The following is a 23,591-nucleotide window of genomic DNA, read 5'->3' as shown; positions in this document are numbered from 1 at the left end:
TCATCACACCCCTAGCCCCTGTAAATTCCTTATTGCTTCTAACTGCCCAACTGATCCATGTGATCTTATAGGATTCCCAACCAAAGACACTTCCTGCAGACACAACCATCAGTAACAAGGAAACTCTCCCTAAACTCCACATCCGACAGGAAGAGCACATCATTCTACTAAAGGCCATCTTTGCTCCTTCACAATCTATAGACCCAGAAAATAGTACCATCTTATTGCTCTAAAGAAAACACTGCTTCAGGCAAACAACACTTATGCCTTACATTTTTGAAATTAATCAAGAGACAGTTCTCAATGAAGCAAATAATCAAGAAGGAACTCACTCTACTCATTATTATAGATTTACAGCAAGGCTACACTTAAAAACTATCTGTTCCTGTGCTGTGAGCTCTCCCATACAGGTTCTTCCAAGGTCAGCTGTGAATTTCGCTGTTTGTTAATTTTTTCTAGACACACTCCAATGTCCAGGGATAATTGAATTCAAACAGCAAAGGCAATAACTGTGCAGATTCGCTGCTGTGGCAGTCAACAGTATCGGTTTCTTTCTCTGACCATGTGGTCAGTGCTTTTGTCTGCCTTTCTCCTTTTTAAAGTGCTTTGTTTTGATCTTCTGCCCCCCCCAAAGTTCTAAAACAATGTAATAGTATATAAACAGTAATTGCTGCTCTTGGAATTTGAGGAAATCACCTCCAACACCTAAAGTACCTCAAAAAAGGAGCAGCTCTTACAGTCACATATTTTTCCCAACGTCCATCTTGGATTACCCAGAATGCAAACTGGGAGAATATACTGACATGGGGTGCCAAATCAGGAATGTTCTAAACGTGTACTGAAATGGCCTGTTCTATCAATTGTAAATTCATACAAAAGTTAAAGATAACATAACTAAATAAAACATGGAGCAAAAAACATAGCTCCACTTTCCAAACCATTGACTGTAATGCTGGACTGAAATAAATATCCTTCACAAGCATTCAGATCACATTAACTTGTTGTTTTAGTGTAGCATAAGCGACCATTTTGGTAAAAAGGTTACAAAATGGTAGCAAAACACCATGAATGCTGAAGATTTGAAATAAAAACAGAAATTGTTGGAAAAGCTCAGCAGGTCCAGCTGTATCAGTGAGAGAGAGAGAGAGAGTTAACATTTTGAGTCCAATGACTCATCTTCAGAACAGTGGATGCTCCAAACAGGAGTCATACATGACTCAAAACATTAACTTAGATGCTCCCTCGGCGGACACTGCTGGGCTCTCTGAGTATCCTCAGCACTTTCTTTATACAAAATAACAGGAAAGCTTAAAATGCCAACTAAGGACTCAAAAAATCAGGAAAATATATATTCTTCAGACTTTTCATACAAAGAATCATTGCTAGACCTTTCTCTTTACTGGCATTGGTGGGAGGCTGTGCATCATTAAATTCCAAACTTCTTCTCACCTGTGGTCTGACTTCCCCCAACCAGAATGTCCCGTTGAATTTTACCATCATCTTCATCCAGTGCAAACCAACGATTCACTGGGAATTCGACAACAGTTTTATTTCCAATGTCATCTATAATCACCTAGAAGATATATGTCAGAAGACTGATGATTAGGTTAAAGTTCAGAAACATTTTGTACGTTGTCAGGTTGTTGAATTTCCAAACCTTGCCTTCACATTGTATAGGAGTACGACAGGACCCCACCAGTTCTTTGGAAATGCATCCCACATTCATCCCAAATCTCAGGGTTCAGACATGACTGGAGCATGTGTTTTCAAGGGATGAGTGAGGAATATCGTTATGGTGCCTTGCAGCAACTCAAAAAACTTGCCAAGCCAGTAGAAAATCTTCAACTGGATTCAAAATCTCTCAAGTTTTGAATTTTTAAGTTATTTGGGGTGGCATGGTGGATCAGTGGTTAGCACTGCTGCCTCATATCACCAGGGACCTGGGTTTAATCCCTGCCTCGGGGCAATTGTCTGTGTGGATTTTGCACATTCTCCCTGTGTCTGCGCAGTCACATCCTCAATCCAAAGATGTGCGGGGCAGGTGAATTGACCATGCTAAATTGGCCATTGTGTTAGGTACATTAGTCAGGGATAAATATAGGGGGATGGGTCTGGGTGGGTTAATCCTCGGAGGGTCAGTGTGGACTTGTTGGGCCAAAGGGCCTGTTTCCATACTGTAGGGGATCTAATCTGACGCTAATCAATCGCTCCTCAAATAATTGTTGGAGAATTCAAACAATTTCAAATTTTCACTGGCCTAACTACTAATGGGTGCAACAAAAGCTATTTACATTCATTTTGTATCTTTAATATATTAAACATTCCCAACATGACAGGCATTATCCAACAAATATTTGATGCAGAGCCACATATTAGCTTAGTTAAAGTGATAGGGTTAAAGAGGGCCTTAAAGGAGCAAAGCCACACAGAGAGGTGGAAAGGTTTAGGGAGGGAATTCCAATCTGCAGGCTGAAGAATTAATAGAAATTTGGTGCATGTTACCTAGGCATTCACTATCTCTAGCCACCTCTTACAAAATTTGAGGATGAAGATCATCAGGTTCTGGGCACTTGTTAACTTCCAGTCACATTAATTTCTCCATTATTACATTTTTGACTAATACTAATTGCTTACAGTTCCCCACTCTAAGTCGGCTCTTGGATCTCTACAATTTCTCTATTTCATTGATAAATTCTCCTGTCTCTGCCTGTACCAGACTCATGTTTGTCTTCGGTAATCCTTATAGAGGTGGAAACTGGGCAGGCTTACTGATGGGTGTCATGAATCAAGCACTCAAAAGCAAACACAAAGGGAAGATGTGAGAGTAACATTACATGATTGACAAGGGCAGGAAGTGGGAGTAGTGATAGGTGGAACTAGCAGGATTTCCTGTGGATTACATTATTCAGTGGATTATGCTTTGTGTGACATTCACACGAAAAGGAGTGCAGGCACGGGCAGTGGTTACTTGCAACCCAACTGAAATTGGAAAATCCAAAGGAAAGGGAAAGAGATTTATCGAACTGCAAAGCATTACATACGTACCATTTTTAGTGCAATCAACCCAACCTGCCAAACTTCTAAAGTCTATCAAACCTCATTCTTATTTCTCCGGCATCTCACTACATTGTCCCCATCAATGATGTCTCAGACAACTTAGTTGATGAACCAATAAATCTTCAACCTGGGGGAAGATTTTCCCTTCTAGCTTGCAGATTTCTGAAGTTTTAATTTGGATGTTAGTTTCCAGATATCCACAAAACCTAGATTAGTAACGAAGGAGTAAGGAATGACAAAAATAGTGCCAATGGTAAAAAAGAACAGCAAAGTGAAAATCTGGTACTAACCAATGAATTAAGCTGACCTTCAGAAAGCAATGAGAAACTGAGGACTGCAGATGCTGGAGATCAGAGTCAAAAAGTGTGGCTTTGGAAAAACATAGCTGGTCAGACAGCAACTGAGGAAGGGCTTATGCCCGAAACATTGAATCTCTAATCCTCCGATGTTGCCTGACTCTGTGTTTTGCCGGTGCCACACTTTTCAACTCTTCAGAAAACACGTGCTGGTGAAGGGTGAGGGACCTGTTTGCTACTATAACTGAATACTTGAAAAGTGCATGCCTCACTTGGCATGCTCAGTCTCATTTTAGGAGTAATGGAGGCTCATTTTCATTTCAAGGGACTGAGGATCCTAACTTTGAGGTTGGACGGTCTAAATACATGTCCCAGCTGATGCAAGTAAGTAATCAAATAAAAAAGCACCATCAATGAACCCCCATCTACAGACGGGGCCTCATAGTGAGTGATGAGGATGGCCAACAAGTTTAATTGGCAAGAAAAGCTGCCCAATTCTTTCAGATAGCCAGTACAGACAATAAATGGGTTTAATCTGTATAATCCAATTGTATAATGCCATGGTTCTGGCTCAGTAGGTGACCTGTACTACTTAGGAGAAATGAGAATGCCTGAGAATGTTTGATGGCAGATCTAAGAAAAGATAGATACCTTGTCCAGGAACCAGCCAGCTGAGGATCCTTTGCTATTGTGACCAATCGTAATTTTTTTCAGGCGCCCCAGATTGGGTGATTCAATTGTGAACTTGTCTTCACTTCCTCTTTCAAAATTGTCTTTGTCATTGTCCAGTCGTCTTTCCCCTAAAGGAAACTAAACTTAGGATAAAAGATTTACTGAAAGCATGTCCTGAAATACATAAAATGGAAGAGAGAGTACAAAAAGGAAATAGCCCCCTTAGAAAGTGATGCTGGAGAGACAGATTTGGGAACAAAAGAACAGCATCATATCATAGAATCTCTACAGTGTGGTAACAGGCCATTCGGCTCACTGCTTCTCCAAAGACCATCCCACCCAGATCCACCCCACTACCCTATAACTCATCGCCCATCCACCTTCTGTGCACATCCCTAGACAATGGGAAATTTAGCACAGCCAATCCACCTAACCTGCACATCTTTAGACTGTGGAAGGATACTGCCACACCCAGAGAAAACCCTTGCAGACACAGGGGGAGCATACAACCTCCACACAGCCAGTCATCCAAGGCTGGAATCGAACCCAAGTCCCTGGTGCTGTGAGGCAGCAGTGCTAACCACCAAGCCACTGTACTGTCCACAGTCTTTATGGTAGAAGATACTTTGAACATGCATTTATATTAAAGAATATGGACAGGATTTAAGTACCATCACCATCAGTAAAGAAGTTGTATTTTACAACCTAATGAGGCTAAAGGCAGGTAAGTCCCTTGGACCCAGTGGCTTGCATCCTGGGGTCCTAAAGATGGAGCTACAGAGATAGTAAATGCATTGATTGTAATTTTCCAAAAAAAGAATGAGTTCTGCAGTAGTACCAGGAGATTGAGAAACTGTGAATGTGGCACCTCTATTCAGAAAGGGAAGGAGGCACAAAGTGGGTAATTATAGGTTGACTAGCCTATCATCTCTTGTTGGAAAAGTATTCTGGCTATTGAGGGAGTGCAGCGTAGGTTCACGAGGTCAATTCCTGGAATGGCAGGATTGCCTTACACGGAAAGACTGAAGCGACTGGGCTTGAAAACCCTTGAGTTTAGAAGACTGAGAGGGGATCTGATTGAAACGTATAGGATTATGAAAGGATTGGACACTCTGGCAGGAGGGAACATATTTCCGTTGATGGGGGAATGCCGAACCAGAGGACACAACTTAAAAATACGGGGTAGACCATTTAGGACAGAGATGAGGAGAAACTACTTCACCCAGAGAGTGGGGGCTGTGTGGAATGCTCTTCCCCAGAAGGCAGTGGAGGCCCAGTCTCTGGATTCATTTAAGAAAGAATTGGATAGAGCTCTTAAAGATAGTGGAGTCAAGGGGTATGGAGATAAGGCTGGAACAGGATACTGATTAGGAATGATCAGCCATGATCATATTGAATGGCGGTGCAGGCTCGAAGGGCAGAATGGCCTACTCCTGCATCTATTGTCTATTGTCTATTGTCTATTGTCTATTGGCATCAATTATTAAGGAAATAATAGCAGAACATTTATTTGCATCAATGTTCACGATGGAGAAGGATATGGAAGATACAGAACTTGGGGAAATAAATAGCGATATTTTGAAACATATCCATATTACAGAGGAGAAGGTGCTGAATGTCTTAAAACACATAAAAGAAGATAAATCCCCAGGACCTGAATAGGTGTACCCTAGAACTCTGTGGAAAGCTAGGGAAGTGATTGCTGGGCCTCTTGCTGAGATATTTGGATCATTGATAGTCACAGGTGAGGTGCAGGAAGGCTGGAGTTGGCTAACATGGTGCCACTATTTAAGAAAGTTGATAAAGAAAAGCCAGGGAACTATAAACTGGTCAGCTTGACCAAGTTGTTGGAGAGGATTTTGAGAGACAGGATTTACATGTATTTGGAAAGGAGAAAGTGAGAACTGCACATGCTGGAAATCAGAGTCGAGAGTGTGGTGCTGGAAAAGCACAGCAGGTCAGGCAGCATCCAAGCAGCAGGGGAATTGATGTTTCGGGCATAAGCCCTTCATCAGGAATCTTTGTATTTGGAAAGGCAAGGACTGATTATGGATAGTCAACATGACTTTGTGTATGGGAAATTGTGTCTCCCTGACTTGAGGTTTTTGAAGAAGTAAAGGATTAATGAGGGCAGAGTGGTGGAAGTGATCTATGTGGACTTCAGTAAGGCATTTGACAAGGTTTCTCATGGTAGACTTATCAGCAAGATTAGTTCACAGGGAATACAGGGAGAACTCTCTCAGCGGAGCAGGTAATGGCTGTCTGGAGGTGTTTTTTTTAAGTCACGGTATAGTCCAATTATTGTTTTTTTAATGGCTAAAATTTAAAGTTGTTTTTAAGCGCCTAGCAGACCCGGAAGCTGGTGTCGCGCTAGCTTACCTGGGAAGGTTTTTTTTTCTTATAAAAGCGCGCAGGCGAGGAACCCGAAGCACTACAGGGGTAGAGCCTCCCACCCGCCCTCCTCCTCTAACCTAATAATACGACCCGTTGTGATAAGCAGGTAAGTGCTGCATTTTGCTTGTTTGTTTCTTTAGATCTAGTTTTTAAAGTTTACCTTTTAGAGGGATGGCAGCGAAGGCAGTGCAATGTTCCTCTTGCAACATGTATGAGGTGAGGGAAGCCATTAGCGTCCCTCCTGATTACACTTGCAAGAAGTGCACCCATCTCCAGCTCCTCCAAGACCGTGTTAGGGAACTGGAGCTGGAGTTGGATGAACTGCGGATCATTCGGGAGGCAGAGGTGGTCATAGATCAGAGCTTTAGGGAAGTAGTTACTCCGAAAGTTATAGAGAGATGGGTGACAGTGAGGGGGAGTGGGAGGAAGCAGCCAGTGCAGGGACCCCCTGCGGTCATTCCCCTCAAGAACAAGTATACCGTTTTGGATACTTGTGGGGGGGATGACTTACCAGGGGTAAGCAACGAGGTTCAGGCCTCTGGCACGGAGCCTGTCCCAGTTGCTCAGAAGGGAAGGGTGGTGAAAGGTAGAGCGATAGTTATTGGGGACTCAATAGTGAGGGGCACAGATAGGCGGTTTTGCGGGGGCGAAAGAGACTCACGATTGGTATGTTGCCTCCCAGGTGCAAGGGTACGTGATGTCTCTGATCGTGTTTTCCGGGTCCTTAAGGGGGAGGGGGAGCAGCCCCAGATCGTGGTCCACATTGGCATTAACGACATAGGTAGGAAGAGGGGTGAGGATGTTAGACAGGCTTTCAGGGAGCTAGGTTGGAAGCTCAGAGCTAGAACGAACAGAGTTGTTGTCTCTGGTTTGTTACCTGTGCCATGTGATAGAGAGTCAAGGAGTAGGGATAGAGAGGAGTTAAATGTGTGGCTACAGGGGTGGTGCAGGAGGGAGGGATTCCGGTATTTGGATAACTGGGGTTCTTTCTGGGGAAGGTGGGACCTCTATAAACAGGATGGTCTACACCTGAACCTGAGGGACACCAGTATCCTTGGGGGGAGGTTTGCTAGTGCTCTTTGGGAGGGTTTAAACTAACTCTGCGGGGGCATGGGAACCTGGAGTGTAGCTTTAGGGTACAGGACCTGGAGTGTAGGGAGGTTAGGAACATGGCATCGATCTCGAAGGAGGGTGCCTGTAAACAGGAAGGTGGCTTGAAGTGTGTATACTTCAATGCCAGAAGTATAAGAAATAAGGTAGGTGAACTTGCAGCATGGGTTGGTACCTGGGACTTCAATGTTGTGGCCATTACAGAGACGTGGGTAGAACAGGGACAGGAATGGCTGTTGCAGGTTCCAGGGTTTAAATGTTTTAGTAGGGTCAGAGATGGGGGTAAAAGAGGGGGAGGTGTGGCATTGCTTGTCAAGGATAGTATTACAGCAGTAGAAAGGGTGATGGAGGAAGACTTGCCATCTGAGGTAGTTTGGGTGGAGGTTAGAAATAGGAAAGGTGAGGTCACCCTGTTAGGAGTTTTCTACAGGCCTCCTAATAGTCCGAGAGAATTAGAGGAAAGTATTGCGAGGATGATTCAGGAGAAGAGTGAAAGTAGCAGGGTGGTTGTTATGGGGGACTTTAACTTCCCAGATATTGACTGGGAAAGCTATAGCTCGAGTTCGTTAGATGGGTTGGTGTTTGTCCAATGTGTGCAGGAGGGTTTCCTGACACAATATGTAGACAGGCCAACAAGAGGTGAGGCTATACTGGATTTGGTTCTAGGTAATGAACCAGGCCAGGTGTTAGACTTGGAGGTAGGTGAGCACTTCGGGGGCAGTGACCACAACTCGGTGACTTTTACTCAAGTGATGGAGAGGGATAAGTGTGCACTGCAGGGCAACAGTTATAGCTGGGGGCAGGGAAATTATGATGCGGTGAGGCATGACTTAGGATGCGTGGATTGGAAAAATAGGCTTCAAGGGAAGAACACAAATGATATGTGGAGATTGTTCAAGGAACAGCTAATGGGTGTCCTTGATAAGTATGTACCAGTCAGGCAGGGAGAAAAGGGTCTTGTGAGGGAGCCGTGGTTAAACAAGGAATCGGAATCCCTTGTGAAAGGGAAGAGGGCGGCCTATGTAAAGATGAGGCGTGAAGGTTCAGTTGGGGCGATTGAGAGTTATAAGGTAGCCAGGAAGGATCTAAAGAGAGAGCTAAGAGCAGCGAGAAGGGGACATGAAAAGTCCTTAGTTGGTAGGATTAGGGAAAACCCAAAGGCTTTCTATAGGTATGTCAGGAATAAAAGGATGACTAGGGTAGGTATTGGTCCAGTCAAGGATAGTAGTGGGAAATTGTGTGTGGAGGCGGAGGAGATTGGTGAGACACTAAATCAATACTTTTCGTCAGTATTCACTCAGGAACAGGACATTGTTGCCGATGTGAATACTGAGTCACAATTAATTAGAATGGATGGTTTTGAGGTATGTAGGGAAGAGGTGTTGGAAATTCTGGAAAGGATGAAAATAGATAAGTCCCCTGGGCCTGATGGCATTTATCCTAGGACCCTCTGGGAAGCTAGGGAGGAGATAGCGGAGCCATTGGCCTTGATTTTTGTGTCGTCGTTGTCTACGGGAATAGTGCCAGAAGACTGGAGGATAGCGAATGTGGTCCCCTTGTTCAAGAAGGGGAGCAGGGATAGCCCGAGTAACTATAGGCCAGTGAGTCTCACTTTTGTTGTGGGCAAAGTCTTAGAGAGAATTTATGAACATCTGGATAGGAATAATGTGATCAAGGATAGTTAGCATGGTTTTGTGAAGGGCAGGTCGTGCCTCACAAACCTTATTGAATTCTTTGAGAAGGTGTCCAAGGATGTGGACGAGGGTAAAGCAGTAGATGTGGTGTATATGGATTTTAGCAAGGCGTTCGATAAGGTACCCCATGGCAGGCTAATGTAAAAACTACGGAGGTATGGCATTGAGGGTGCATTAGAGATTTGGATTAGGAATTGGCTGGCTGGAAGGAGACAGAGGGTAGTAGTTGATGGTATAGGTTCATCTTGGAACGCAGTTACTAGCGATGTTCCACAAGGATCTGTTTTGGGACCATTGCTGTTTGTCATTTTTATAAATGACCTGGAGGAGGGGCTTGAAGGCTGGGTGAGCAAGTTTGCGGATGACACGAAAGTCGGTGGAGTTGTGGACAGCGAAGAAGGATGTGGCAGGTTACAGCGCAATATAGATAAGTTGCAGAGCTGGGCAGTAAGGTGGCAAATGGAATTCAATGTAGCTAAGTGTGAAGTCATTCACTTTGGTAGGAGTAACAAGAAGATGGATTACTGGGCTAATGGTAGACTACTTGGTAGTGTGGATGAGCAGAGGGATCTTGGTGTCCATGTACATAGATCTTTGAAAGTTGCCACCCAGGTAAATAGTGCTGTGAAGAAGGCATATGGTGTACTGGGCTTTATTGGTAGAGGAATTGAGTTCCGGAGTCCTGAGGTCATGTTGCAGTTGTATAAGACTCTGGTGCAGCCTCATCTGGAGTATTGTGTGCAGTTTTGGTCGCCATATTATAGGAAGGATGTGGAGGCATTGGAACGAGTGCAGAGGAGGTTTACCAGGATGTTGCCGGGCATGGTAGTAAGATCGTATGAGGAAAGGCTGAGGCACTTGGGGCTTTTCTCATTGGAGAAAAGAAGGTTTAGGGGAGATTTGATAGAGGTGTACAAGATGATTAGGGGTTTAGATGGGGTTGACAGTGAGAACCTTTTTCCGCTAATGAAGTCAGCTGTTACCAGGGGACACAGCTTTAAATTAAGGGGTGGTAGGTATAGGACAGATGTTAGGGGTAGATTTTTTACTCAGCGGGTTGTGAGTTCATGGAATGCCCTGCCAGTAGCAGTGGTGGACTCTCCCTCTTTATGGTCATTTAAGTGGGCATTGGACAAGCATATGGAGGTTATTGGGCTAGTGTAGGTTAGGTAGGCTTCGGTCGGCGCAACATCGAGGGCCGAAGGGCCTGTACTGCGCTGTATTTTTCTATGTTCTCTGTTCTATGTTCTAACTAGCCATTTGGTCACAGAACTGGCTCAAAGGTAGAAGACAAAGGGTGATGGTGGAGGGTTGCTTTTCAGACTGGAGGCCTGTGACCAGCAACATGCCACAAGGATCAGTGCTGGGTCCACTGCTTTTTGTTATTTATATAAATGATTGAGATATAGTTAGTAAGTTTGCAGACGACACCAAAATTGGAGGTGTAGTGTATAGCGAAGAAGGTTACCTCGGAATATGACAGGATCTTGATCAGATGGGCCAATGGATGAAGAATGGCAGATGAAATTTAATTTAGATAAATGTGAGGTGCTGCATTTTGGAAAGGCAAATCAGGGGCAGGATTTTTACACTTAATGGTAACATTCTGGGGAACGTTGCTGAACAAAGAGACCTTTGAGTGCACGTTCACAGTTCCATGAAAGTGGAGGCCCAGGTAGACAGCATAGTGAAGAAAGCATTTGATATGCTTGCCTTTATTGGACAGAGCATTGAGTATGGTAGTTGCGGTCATGTTGCGGCCATGTTGCGGCTGCACACGACATTGGTTAGGCCACCTTTGGAATATTGCATTCAATCGTGGGTCTTCCTGATATAGGAAAGATGTGGTGAAACTTGAAAGGGTTCAGAAGATATTCATAAGGATGTTGTCAGTGTTGGAAGGTTTGAGCTATAGGGAGAGGCTGAATAGGCTAAGGCTATATTCTGTGGCTGACAGATGACCTTATAGAGATTTATAGAATCATGAGGGGCATGGATAGGATAAATAGACAAGGGATTTTCCACAGGATAGAAGAGTACAAAACTAGAGGGCATAGGTTTAAATTGAGATGGGAAAGATTTAAAAGGGACCTAAGGGGCATCGTTTTTATTCAGAGGGTGATCCATGTATGGAATGAGTAGCCAGAGGAAATGGTGGAGTCTAGTACAATTACAACACTTAAAAGGCATCTGATGGGTAGATGAATAGGAAGGGTTTACAGTGATATGGGCCAAATGCTGCCGAATGGGACTAGATTAGTTTAGCTGGCCATCATGGATGATTTGGACCAAAGGATCTGTTTCCATATGTACACCTCTACAACTCTATTTGGAAAATCACAATCAAATCAAGTTGAGTCAGCATGGCTTTAGGAAAAGGAAATTGTGTCTGACTAACTTATTAAAGCTTTTCAAGTAAGTCCCAACCAGAGTAAATAGAAGGGAACCAGTAGTTTATTGTATTTGGACTTCCAGAAGGTGTTCAACAAAGTTCCTCACAAAATGTAAAGTCATATGATGTTGGACGTCATATACTGCTTGATAGAGAATTGGCTCATGGGCAGGAAATAACAAGTAGGGATAAGGGGTTCTTTTTCATTTTGGTGGCCCATGACAAGTGGGATTCCATGTGAAACAGTGCTGGGATCATAACTGTTTACAACATATGTTAATGACTTGGCAAAAAGAAGTGAATTCACTGGAACAAAATTTGCAGATAACACAAAAGATGGTGGAAAGGTAGATTTGAGAGGGATACAAACAGTTTACAGAGAGATATTGATAGGTTAAGTAATTGGGCAAAATGTTGGTAAATGGAGTATAATGTGGGAAAATGCAAAATTGTTCATTTTGGAAGGGGAACACTATTACTTAAATGGACAGAAACTGCAGAAAGCTGCAACACAATGGGACTTGGCCACACTTGTGCATAAAACACAGAAAGCTAGCACACAGGGGCAGCAGGTAGTCAGGAAGGTTAATGGAACGTTGGCCCTTTATTCAAGGGGTTGGAGTATAAGGATAGGGAAATCTTATTGCAACTGTACATGGTGCTGGTGAGACCACACCTGGAGTAATGTGAGCAGTTTTGGTCCCATTATTTAAGGAATAATATTATTTCAATGAAGGCAGTTTAGAGAATGATTAGTAGGATGAACCCACTCCCCACTCCCCCAAAACTCCCCACACACCCCTCCCCCCAGTGGGCTTGTCTTATGAATGTTGAGCTCTACTCACTTGAGTTTAGAAGAATGAAAGGCGATCTCTTTGAAACATGTAGAAATCTTAGGTGGCTTGACAGGGTAAATACTGAGAGGGCATAACCTTAGAATCAAGGGGTGCCAATTTAAGACTCAGATGATGAGCCATTTCTTCTCTCAGAGGTTTGTGTGCCTTTGGAATTCCTTGCCTCAGATAGCTGTGAGGGTATACGTCATTGTATATGTTTAAGGCTGGGATAGATGGATTCTTGATCAACTGGGGAATCAAGGGTTATGGGGAAAGGGCAAGCAAGTGGTCACAAGGAATCTCGGATCAGCCATTATCCTATTGAGTGATGGAGCAGGCTTGAGAACTTAAGCATGTTGCTTAAATTGGTAGCAAAATTTGTGAGAACTCAGAAATCTCCTCACAGCTTGTGTATGATTTTTCATATTGTCTCCCGAGCATGGCTATGTACTGAGTTTATTAATACATCAATTCCCCTGTAAAGTTTCACAAAACAAATAAAGCAGAGAAGTGGCCTTTTCTCAGATCATTACCAATCCTGCTTTCAAAAAGACATCTATTTAAACAGCACTCTGTGAACCATTTCAGTATGTAGGGTGTCAGTATCAGCACAGCACTTTCAGTGGTTTGATACAACTGAATGGATTGCCAGGCCATTTTACAGGGCAATTACCAGTCAACTACATTGTTGTGAATCTGAAGTTACATGTAGGTCAGACAGGATGGCAAGTTTCTTCTCCTGAAGTGTACCAATGAACCAGATGATTTTCTAACAATCCCGTACTTTTAAAATCATTACTAATGTGAACAACGATTTATTGCAACTTTATAAATTAGTTTAATTAAATGCATCCAGCTGCTATGTGGAATTTGACCCCAAGTTTCTGCAGCATTACCTTTGTCTAATGTTTGCTTCATCAGCAAATAAAATTCATCCTCTCTAATGCCAACGTCAGGTCAAACATCTATGTTTGAGCTGGGCGGATGTAGAGGGTACAGGTATTCCAGTCCCTTTTCACCTGTTACTGAAAAATGTCATGGTAGAAAAGGCAAAACCAATTACCTGTGTCTCCATGTTCACCAAAAATATTGATGAAGACATCAGCATCAGTGCCACTGCCTTTGACATCACCTGTAAACACACTTACGATGTACTTGTTTACTAGGAAACAAAATGGAGAGGATTTTAACAGTCACCCATGTTCTACAAGCACCTTGGAAGTCAATGCAACATGAACATTATTAGTAATCAAATAACTAGCTAATTAATTCTGCATGTTACAAAAATTAGTTGTACATCTGATGGCAGATGTTGCATGCATTCACCATTTGACATACAGTAAAACAATATCTTTATTACTGTCTTTTAAAGGCATTCTAAATGTATACAGAGTGTTATTGGTAAATCCTAATGTATGCCATGTATCTGAATTACTTCATAAAATAACCTGCTTACACTGTAATAAACATGATTGAAAATGCTGACCTGTATTAGTCACTGGGATACCCAAGTTGTATGAATGCATATTTTCTTATCTTTTTATTTCCCCCTCCCTTATCTTCTTTATTTTCCCATCTCTATCTCTTTGCTATGGGAATTATATGGGTCTTCTCTTAAATTCGATCATTTTCAAGGAACTCCAGCAGATGATAGTTTTCAACGTGCTATTTCAAGTGTGAGATCAAAACTTCAATGTTCTGAACAAGGGTCACTGGACTCAAAATGTTAACTCTGTTTTCTTGCCACAGATGTTGCCAGACCTGTTCAGTTTCTCCAGCAATTTCTGTTTTTGTGTCAGCTTCAGTCTTCTCTTAAATCTATTCAAGTTGATAAGACTTACCTGAACAATGAATACTAGAAGATGAATTGTCACAATTCAGGGTGAATTCTCAAAGCCTACTGACCCATTGTGGTAATTGCTAAGCTCATGGTGATTCCATTTAGAGACATAGAGTCATAGAGATATACAGCACGGAAACAGATGCTTCGGTCCAATTTGTCCATGCTAACCAGATATCCGGTACAAATCTAGTCCCATTTGCCAGCATTTGGCCCATTTCCCTCTAAACCCTTTCTATTCATACACCCATCCAGATGCATTTTAAATGTTGCAATTGTACCAGCCTTCACCACTTCCTCTGGCAGCTCATTCCATACACGCACCGCCCTTTGTGTGAAAAAGCTACCCCTTAGGTCCCTTTTATATCTTTCCCTCTTACCTTAACCCTTTAGTTTTTGACACCTCTACCCTAGGAAAAAGACCTTGTCTATTTACCCTATCCATGCCCCTCATGATTTTATAAACTCTTTCAAGGTCACCCCTCAGCCTTCGACGCTCCAGGAAAAATAGCCCCAGCCTATTCAGCCTCTCCCTACAGCTCAAACTGTCCAAGCCTGGGAATACCCTTGTAAATCTTTTCTGAACCCTTTCAAGTTTCATAACATTTAAGATTATAATTATATCATTGGAGGCAGTTCACTAGGATGATAAAAACTGAAAGAACTGTGGATGCTGTGAATCAGAAACAAAAACAGAAATTGCTGGAGAAGCTCAGCAATCCTTGCAGCATCTGTGGAGAGAAATCAGAGTCAATGTTTCAGGACGAGTGACCCTTCCTCAGCAGAGTTACTCCTGTTCACTAGGATGATCACTTTTAAGGAGGGGTTGCCTAATGAGCAAAGGCTAAATGCATTGGGCCTCTACTCACTGGAGCTTGGAAGAATGAGAGGCAAACTCATTGATACATATAGGATTCTTAAGGGGCATGATGGGGTAAGTGCTGAGAGGATGTTTCCCCTCATGGGAGCGTCTAGGCCCACAGTGCATAGTCTCAGAATAAAGGGGCATCACTTTAAGATTGAGATGAGGAGGATTTTTTTCTCTCAGAGGATTGAAAGTCATTGCCACAGATAACTATAGGGTCAGAGTCCTTATGTATGTTTAAGGCTGAGATGAATTTTTGATCAGCCATGATCCACTGGATGGTGGAGAAGGCTCAAGGGGCTGAAAAGCTACTCCCGTTCCTATTTCTTATAGTCACTCCCACAATAATAATTCAACAACTCTAAAAATATTAGCATGGATATAGAAACAGGGGCTCTTATGACAAAGTGGCAGAGTGCCAACCTCTAAGCCAAATGCCTGGGTTCAAGTCCCACCTGCATGGGAGGCGCACAATAAAATCTCTGAGTATATTGTGTAGATCCATTTCTGGAATATATCTGAAGACAAGTGACTATTACAATGACAATTAAACTCAGCAAAAGCTCTGATGGCCAGAGAAAGTAGCTTTATTTTAAATGCATGGGACACTAGTGTTGCTGGCTGGCATTTATCCGCCATCCCTAATTGCTGTGGAGAAGGTGGTAGTGAGCTGCCTTCATGAACCACTGTAGCTCATGTGCTGCAGATAGACCCATAATGTCATTAGGGAGGGGATTCCAGGATTTTGACCCAGTGACACTGAAGGAACAGCGATATATTTCCAAGTCAGGATGGTGAATGACTTGGAGACAAATTAGCATATGGAGTGTGCCCATAAATCTGTTGCCTTTGTTGTGGGTTTGGAAGGTGCTGTCTAAAGATCTTTGGTGAATTTCTGCAGCACATCTTGTGGACTATATTTATTGTTGCTACTGAACATCGGTGATGGAGGTTTGTGGATGTGGTGTCAATCAAGTGGACTGCTCTGTCCTGGATGGTGTCAAGCGTTTTGAGTGTTATTGGAACTGTACTCATCCAGACAAGTGGGGAGTATTCCATCACACTCCTGAACTGTGCCTTGTAGATGGTGCACAGGCTTTGGGGAGTCAGGTGAGTTTCTCGCTGCTGGCTTCCTACTAGCCTTCACCTTGTTCCCGCACTTTGTTTCCACCTGGTCATTTGCTGTATATGAGACTTCACACACAAATTGACTGCAACTGTTCATCAACAGAATAACAGTGAGTTCATTTCAAAAGTAATCTGCCAGTTGCACAATATTTTGGAACATCCTAATACAATGATATAGAAGTACAAGTTTTGATCTTTTGAAGAAATGCAGCTCATTTCAGAGAGAACTGTTCTTGTATTGGTGTAAGAAATATTGTATACATCTGTGCAAAAATCTTTTTTCTTAGACCGGTTTTCTGACATTTCTTTTGAGGCCAAAAGTCATAGCATCAATTCTTGAATGAGTAATCTTTTGAGAGGTTGATTTGTCTGCTTGATTTGGGTCCAAGTGAAATTCAAGAAAAGATTGTTGTAATGGAGCAAAATGAAATCAACAACAGTAAAGGATTCAAGTTGATCTTTATTCATAATCTGATCACTTTAGTAGTTTTAATAGGTATAAACAAAACTTAACCTTTGAAATAATAATTTTTTATTAGCATTTATATGATGTGAAAGCCCATTTTCACATCTCCAGGTTTACTTTAGTTCTGAATTATTTGGGATTTCTCCCTGAAAAACTAGGGTTGACTTTTGCATGGGATATATGAAAATTAAATATTTTAGGTCTACAATCATGAGTTCTGTCTTTACACAAGATCAACTTTTTACATACGTTATATACAGCATTTCTAAAGCAAGGAAATTAGTTTGTTAACTTTCATATGGAATAGATGCAGGAAATTGTTATGTGTTTGTTATAAATGGGGAGCGGAGATCCTGTAAGTTATGGGCTGGACATAAAACTACATACACAATATTATTGTATATTTTATCCTGCTGGTAATGTGCACTCATTTATCTTTTGCTCATTAGCCTAACATGCAGTTAGAAGGCAAATACAAAACAGTGAATGATAGTTGATTGCTGAACTGGTGTCATTGTAAAAGCCATTAACAAGGTCAAAAATACTGTAGGTAAGGTAATGTTGCCTAATTGCATTTTGGAGACTGATCAACCCTTGGAAAATCTTTCCTTGGGAGACTTTAAGTGAGAAGTACAATCAGCGCTATACCAGAGTGTCAGCAGAAGGGACATGCTGAACAGATTTACATGTTGTCCCTTTCTTGAGATCTAGTGTAGTAGCAAAAAAGGGACGTGGCTTACATTTGGGTACATCCATTGGGTTCAAACTTCCTAGTAGGTCCCGCACGTAGAGTCCATCTCCTTCCTCTTTACTAAGCCATTGGTTACAAGGGAAATAAAAACGGAGGTGGGGACGGTTCATATCGGTGATCACAACCCGATCCAAGAACCAACTGGCACTCATTCCTGTGTTGTCGTGTTCGATCCTAATACATGGCAAAGGGGGAAAGCACACCATACAGGTTGTTGAGTAAGAAAAACTAGAGGAAATGATCGCTAATGACAGACCAAATAGATACATTTAGGTTGGTACCAATTTTTTTCTACAAACTTTCTCTGCCAAATTCACTTTCCCAATTCTGCACCTCTCTCTTATGGTCTTATCATTGGTTCCTTGCTGGGCTCCAATCCCATAAATGTTCCTTACCTCCTGAAATTTTTCCTGATCGTATCTTCAGCTGACCTCCACATTTGTGCTCACCCAATTATAATTCATGATTTGCTTTCAGTTAGGAACCATACACAAATCCTTACTACCTGTACTGAGATACTCAGGCGAAAGACCAAATCCCATGGACTAGGATCTCGTACAGGAGTAATTCAACAAAGAAACTGTGAAAGGAGCAGGTCTAGGGCATTTGTCCCTTCAAACCTGTTCCACCATTCAACCTGAAGATAGCTGATCATCTATCGCTAAGCCATTTTTCCTATTATCTACATATCTCCTTGCTTTCATTAGTAACCAGAAATCTAACAATTCAAGTCCCACTCCAGTGTCTTCATATAAGAATATAGAAAATAGAGGTAGATATAGGCTATTGGTTGCCTTCTTTGGGGAGGCAATAGCCTAGTTGTATTATCCCTAGACTATTAATCCAGAAACTCAGCTAAAGTTCTGAGGGCCCAGGTTTGAATCCTGCCATGGCCGATGGTGGAATTTGAATCAATTAAAAAAGAATCTGGAATTAAGATTCTACTGATGACCATGAAACCATTGTCAATTGTCAGGAAAAGCTCATCTGGTTCACTAGGGAACATCCTCCAGGGAAGGAAATCTGCCATACTCAACTGGTCTGGCCTACTTATGACTCCAGATCAACAGCAATGTGGTTTACTCTCAACTGCCCTCTGAAATGGCCCAGCAAGTAGTTCAAGGGAAGTTTGGGATGGATAATAAATGCTGGCCAGTTATTGATGTCGACATCTTACATGTGAATAAAAGAAAATACCTGCTTAACCATTTAATGATATCATGGCTGATCTGATTGTGGCCTTAAGTCCACTTTTGTTTTTGTCCCCTTAACACTTGACTCCTTTATAAATGAAAGAAGTCTTAACTCAGCCTTAAATATATTCAATTAACAAGCCTCCAGTGCTCACCAAGAGTGGATGAGGAGAATTCCAAACACCAACAACACAAACGCCGTTAGAAGAAATTCCTTTTCATCTTCACCTTAACAGCAGCATGGTGACTCAGTGATTAGCACTGCTACCTCACAGCGCCAGGGACCCATGTTCAACCCCAGCCTCAGCAAATGTCTGTGAAGAGTTTGCATGTTCTCCCTGTGACAGTGTGGTTTGCTCCTATAGTCCAAAGTTGTGCAGGTTAGGTGGATTGGCCATGCTAAATTGTCCCAGGGTGTGCAGACTAAGTGGGTTAGCCCTGGAAAATAGGCATGGGTATGGACTGAATTGCCTGCTTCCACACTGAAGGGATTCTATGAGAGACCCATTATTGTGAAACTGTGTACACTAGTTTTAGATTTCCCAAACAGTGGAAACATCCTGTTAGCATCTATCTTGTCAAATCTCCTCAGAATCACATATTTCAATAAGATCATCTCTCTCGGATTCATAGAATCAAAACGTACAGAAGAGGTCCTTCAGCCCATCAAGTCTGTACTGCCAAAAACATTTCTTTTGTTTACACTAGTCCCAGTTTCCAGCACTAAGCCTCACAGCTGTGAACATTATGATACTTCAAGGACTTATCTGAATAAATTTTCGAGGTTGTGAGGTTTAAACCCCATGCCTCCCTGCCATTAATTACATTCCCAAATTGTGCTTTCCAGTCCCCCCCTAACCTTTTCTTCTCTTAAATCCCTTCTAAACCTCCTGCTTTCACTCTAAAATATATCCCTTTGTTATTGATCCTTCGACTACATGGAACAGCTGCTTTCTATTCATGCTGTCCATCTTCCTCATAATCTCAAATGCTTCCATCAGATTCCCCCTCAACCTTCTCTGCTCCAATGAGCTTATCCAGCCTCTCTTCATTGCTGAAATGCTCCATCCCAGGCAACATCCTCGTCAATCTCCTTTGTACCCTCTCCAGTGCAATCACAGCCTTCCTGTCGTTTGGTGACCAGAACTGCACACAATATTCCAGCTGTGGCCTAACCACAGTTTCAGCATAATTTCATTGCTCTTGTAATCCATGCCTCGCCTGATGAAAGCAAGTGTAAATTCTTTTGAAATCTAATGGCTACAGGCCCAAACTGCTCAAACTTTCTTTGTAAAACAACTCCATCACCCTGGAATGTAGTACTGCAGGAATGTCGTGAACTAAAAGGGGCAATTTTTTGCCTTTTAGATCAATGTAAATGATAACTCAGCACTTTTTCAAGAGGAGCATGGAAATCTTAGCTTCTTCTTGTCATTTATCCCGGAGCCAACACCAGCTGAAACAGATTATCTAATTATTTGATTTTGTTTGTCAGAGTTTGCAGGATGCAAATTGGCTGCCACATTATTGCAGGGACTATGCTTCAAGGTGCTTCACTGTATGGAAAATGGCTTCCCTTCCATTTTAATTCACTCTTTCATTGGCACTTTTTTCTACAAAACAATTTAATGCAATGATTCCTCTCACTTGATGTCCACAAAAAAGGCACTTGCCAGGAAATTGCAAACAGGAATGGGAACAATTTATGCACTTTTCCTTTCCTAATCAAGGGACATAATGTCCATATTTAACATGGGACTTGCTATCCTGACTAGTGACAAATAACCAAGCACAGACCAGGGATTTAACATTAGACATTTTGTAATGTTATAACAGACCCTCTTGGTGAAGGCGGTGCCCAGAGCAGGGACTCCTGGTAGAGATATTCCTGGAGCCTGGTCTCTTGATAGTGGCTGGAGCAAGGACTCCTGGGTGGTAGGCCCAGAGCCTGGACTCACTGGTTGCAATGCCTGGAGCAAGAACACTTGGCAACTGTAGGCCGGAGCCTTGACTCTTAGCAGTGTTGGTAAGATAGCTCCAGCAGTAAGGCTGGGGAATTTATGTAATTCCTAGAGAGGGACTCCTTGACGATTGGAATACCTTTCAGAGACCTTGCAGAAGTCCTCAAGTCATGCTCAAGACCCCAATTTGACAGAAGATGAACTCTTATTTAAATAATTGATTTTTATCCTTATTGTACCTCAAAACCATGCCAGATTGCGGTGATAAAACACTTTTGATTGTATCTCCAAGTTATATGTGACAATAAATAAATCATTCATTCATTCAGACAGTGCCTTCAGTTTCTTAACTGATGAAGAAAATTAAAAGATTATACTTCTGAAATAGTATGCCAGACAGACTAGGATTGTGCTAGGTTAGTTGTTGTGGTTACTACTAACCACACCCCTCCTGAATTTATAGAGGCAAATTAGCCCTGGTTCCCGTTTGTATTGGTGACCATGTGTGTGAGCATATTGCCAAGATTAAATTACCTGTAATAGCCTTACGATCGAGTAGTCTATTAATGCTCATTAATAAGTCCTACACAACAATAATGGTCTCACAGGGAAAAGATTACAGATTGACTGGCGCTAGCACATTCCAGCAGCAACTCAATGTCTTCTGGAGAACAGATGTTTTGCAAGAAGTAAAAATGAATAGAAAATAATAAGGGGAGATATAAGAATACCTTATTTTCTTTATTGGCCCCACATTGTTGGTCTTGATCCGGAAAACATCGGTTTTGTTTTTCTCAAAGGCAGTTCTACTTCTGCAATGCACACATTATGTAAAATGTTTCAATAGAAATTTATGTAACTAAAGTCTAATTTGATATCAGTTTGTTGGAACCAGCAGGCAAACTTGAGAAGACATGCATTTTTTAAAAATCAAATGTGGATGCAATTCTTGGCTGTATTCTATGTTACCTCCAAAAATACTGCATTCACTAAAACAAAGCTTATAAAGGTATTTGTCAAAATAACTAAAGTAATTCTTTTAGATGTTGATGCAAATACAATGTAAAAAAATAATATTTATTCTTTCAATCTTGGGTTGGATCATTCAAGAGCTTGCAGACCTTTTCAAATTTAGGATCTCAAAATTAATTAAAATTAAAGTTGATAACCAATGATACTGCAAAAATGGCTGCTGCTACATAGAACATAGAAAAATACAACGCAGTACAGGCCCTTTGGCCCTCGATGTTGCGCCGACCCAAGCCCACCTAACCTACACTAGCCCACTATCCTCCATATGCCTATCCAATGCCCATTTAAATGCCCATAAAGAGGGAGAGTCCACCACTGCTACTGGCAGGGCATTCCATGAACTCACGACTCGCTGAGTAAAGAATCTACCCCTAACATCTGTCCTATACCTACTACCTCTTAATTTAAAGCTATGCCCCCTCATAATAGCTGACTCCATACGTGGAAAAAGGTTCTCATGGTCAACCTTATCTAAACCCCTAATAATCTTGTACAATATGAGGTGATGAAACTGAATGTGTTTGCATGATATTCCTTAGGTTTATACTTTTTTGAAAATTAAGAGATGGAGTAATGTTACATGAAGGCATTAAGCATTCATGTGCCAATGTCATCAACAATAATTTCTGAGCTATGTATACCTTTTCTGAGAATTATCTTCCAGAATCCCAATTAACAACCTTCATTCGGTTTCATATTACATGGTAGGTTTCTGCACCATGCTCATTTTTTAAAATGTTAATTTCCTCTTTGCTATGTCTGAGCAAATAAAAATTTTAAAAAGGGCTGGTGGAAAGCTTTAAAGGATAATCCACCTGGACTGCCAAAACTCTGTAACGTTCCAAATTGAAGATTATCATACTAGAGAAATGCACATTCCAGGTAAAAACAGTAGTTAATGGACTAAAAGAAAGCTGGGAAGTTAGTGAGGGAAATGATGTTGCAATGTGGAAAGACACTGAATGGAGTGTTCCATTTAACAATGCTGGACGTCATGTTCACAAGACCTGAAGTGAGATCTTAAATTATTTTAAAAGCTATACTTCCTTGTTTATTTCAAAATGGACTTTGCTGGGCCAAATATGGCTGTTTTCAGTCATATGACGTTTGTAAGTATGTTGCAATTCTAGAAGACATCCTATCAGTATAAAGGACAAAGCTAAAACCACCATCCACCAGGAATCTCACACACCCTTCACTGTGTGGATACTGAAGTCAAACTATGATAGAGATTGCATCAGCCCATTAAGGATTGAGAACAAAAGAGAGTATTTGAAAATGATTATGCCCAAAGTGGTACTAATGGTCTACCATCCATGTAACACAACAAGCAATGGATTTGGACCAGAGCTATAGAAGCCTAACCTTATTATGCTTGAAGAGTTGCTAATAATTCTATTTATTCCTACAGTGAATATTGAATCCCTAGCCAGAGGTGTGTAAAGCAAATGGTAAACTGAAACTGGTTAATGGGCTAATCACATGATCAAAACTTCTCTGATCTTTGAAAGAACCTTAATAATAATTTCTGAACCCTGGCCCCAGTAAGGTTAAAAATATCTAGTGTACTGTTGCCATCTTACTTAGTAAAAATCTAATTAATTGCTTTGCGGCACAGAAGTTAAACATTGATACAGAGACAGACACAGGAAACGTACTTGTAGAAACAGAAACCAATTTATGCAGCATGAGAACTGGGTGCTGATTGGGCCATTGTCGGCATTGAAATGTTACAGGAACAGATAGCTATTAACTTCAACTCTCAGACCAGGAAGGAAGACAGGGATACACCGAAAACGTCAACTTCTCCATTTCCTGATGCTGGCTGGCTAGTTTGTTCTCCCAGCCTCCTGCTTGTCTACCTTGGATTCCAGCATCTGCAGTTTTTTTTGTCTCTAACAAAC

At 41.8% G+C, this 23,591-nt stretch overlaps 1 protein-coding gene across 1 annotated transcript in view; it reads right to left on the bottom strand.

Annotated features, from left to right (window-relative positions):
* Positions 1-23,591, bottom strand: part of loxhd1a (lipoxygenase homology PLAT domains 1a) — a 153,754-nt gene that overhangs the window by 99,681 nt on the left and 30,482 nt on the right. Inside the window, exons 3-7 of the mRNA XM_072574269.1 lie at positions 21,387-21,467; positions 17,491-17,675; positions 13,515-13,613; positions 4,005-4,153; positions 1,450-1,573 (exon numbers count right to left, since the gene is read on the bottom strand). Coding sequence (XP_072430370.1) covers positions 1,450-1,573; positions 4,005-4,153; positions 13,515-13,613; positions 17,491-17,675; positions 21,387-21,467 — 638 coding nt within the window. The remainder of the gene's footprint in view (positions 1-1,449; positions 1,574-4,004; positions 4,154-13,514; positions 13,614-17,490; positions 17,676-21,386; positions 21,468-23,591) is intronic.

This window comes from Chiloscyllium punctatum, chromosome 1, assembly GCF_047496795.1.
Source record: "Chiloscyllium punctatum isolate Juve2018m chromosome 1, sChiPun1.3, whole genome shotgun sequence".
Lineage (NCBI taxonomy): Eukaryota > Metazoa > Chordata > Chondrichthyes > Orectolobiformes > Hemiscylliidae > Chiloscyllium > Chiloscyllium punctatum.
This window is presented reverse-complemented; position numbering and strand designations above follow the sequence as displayed.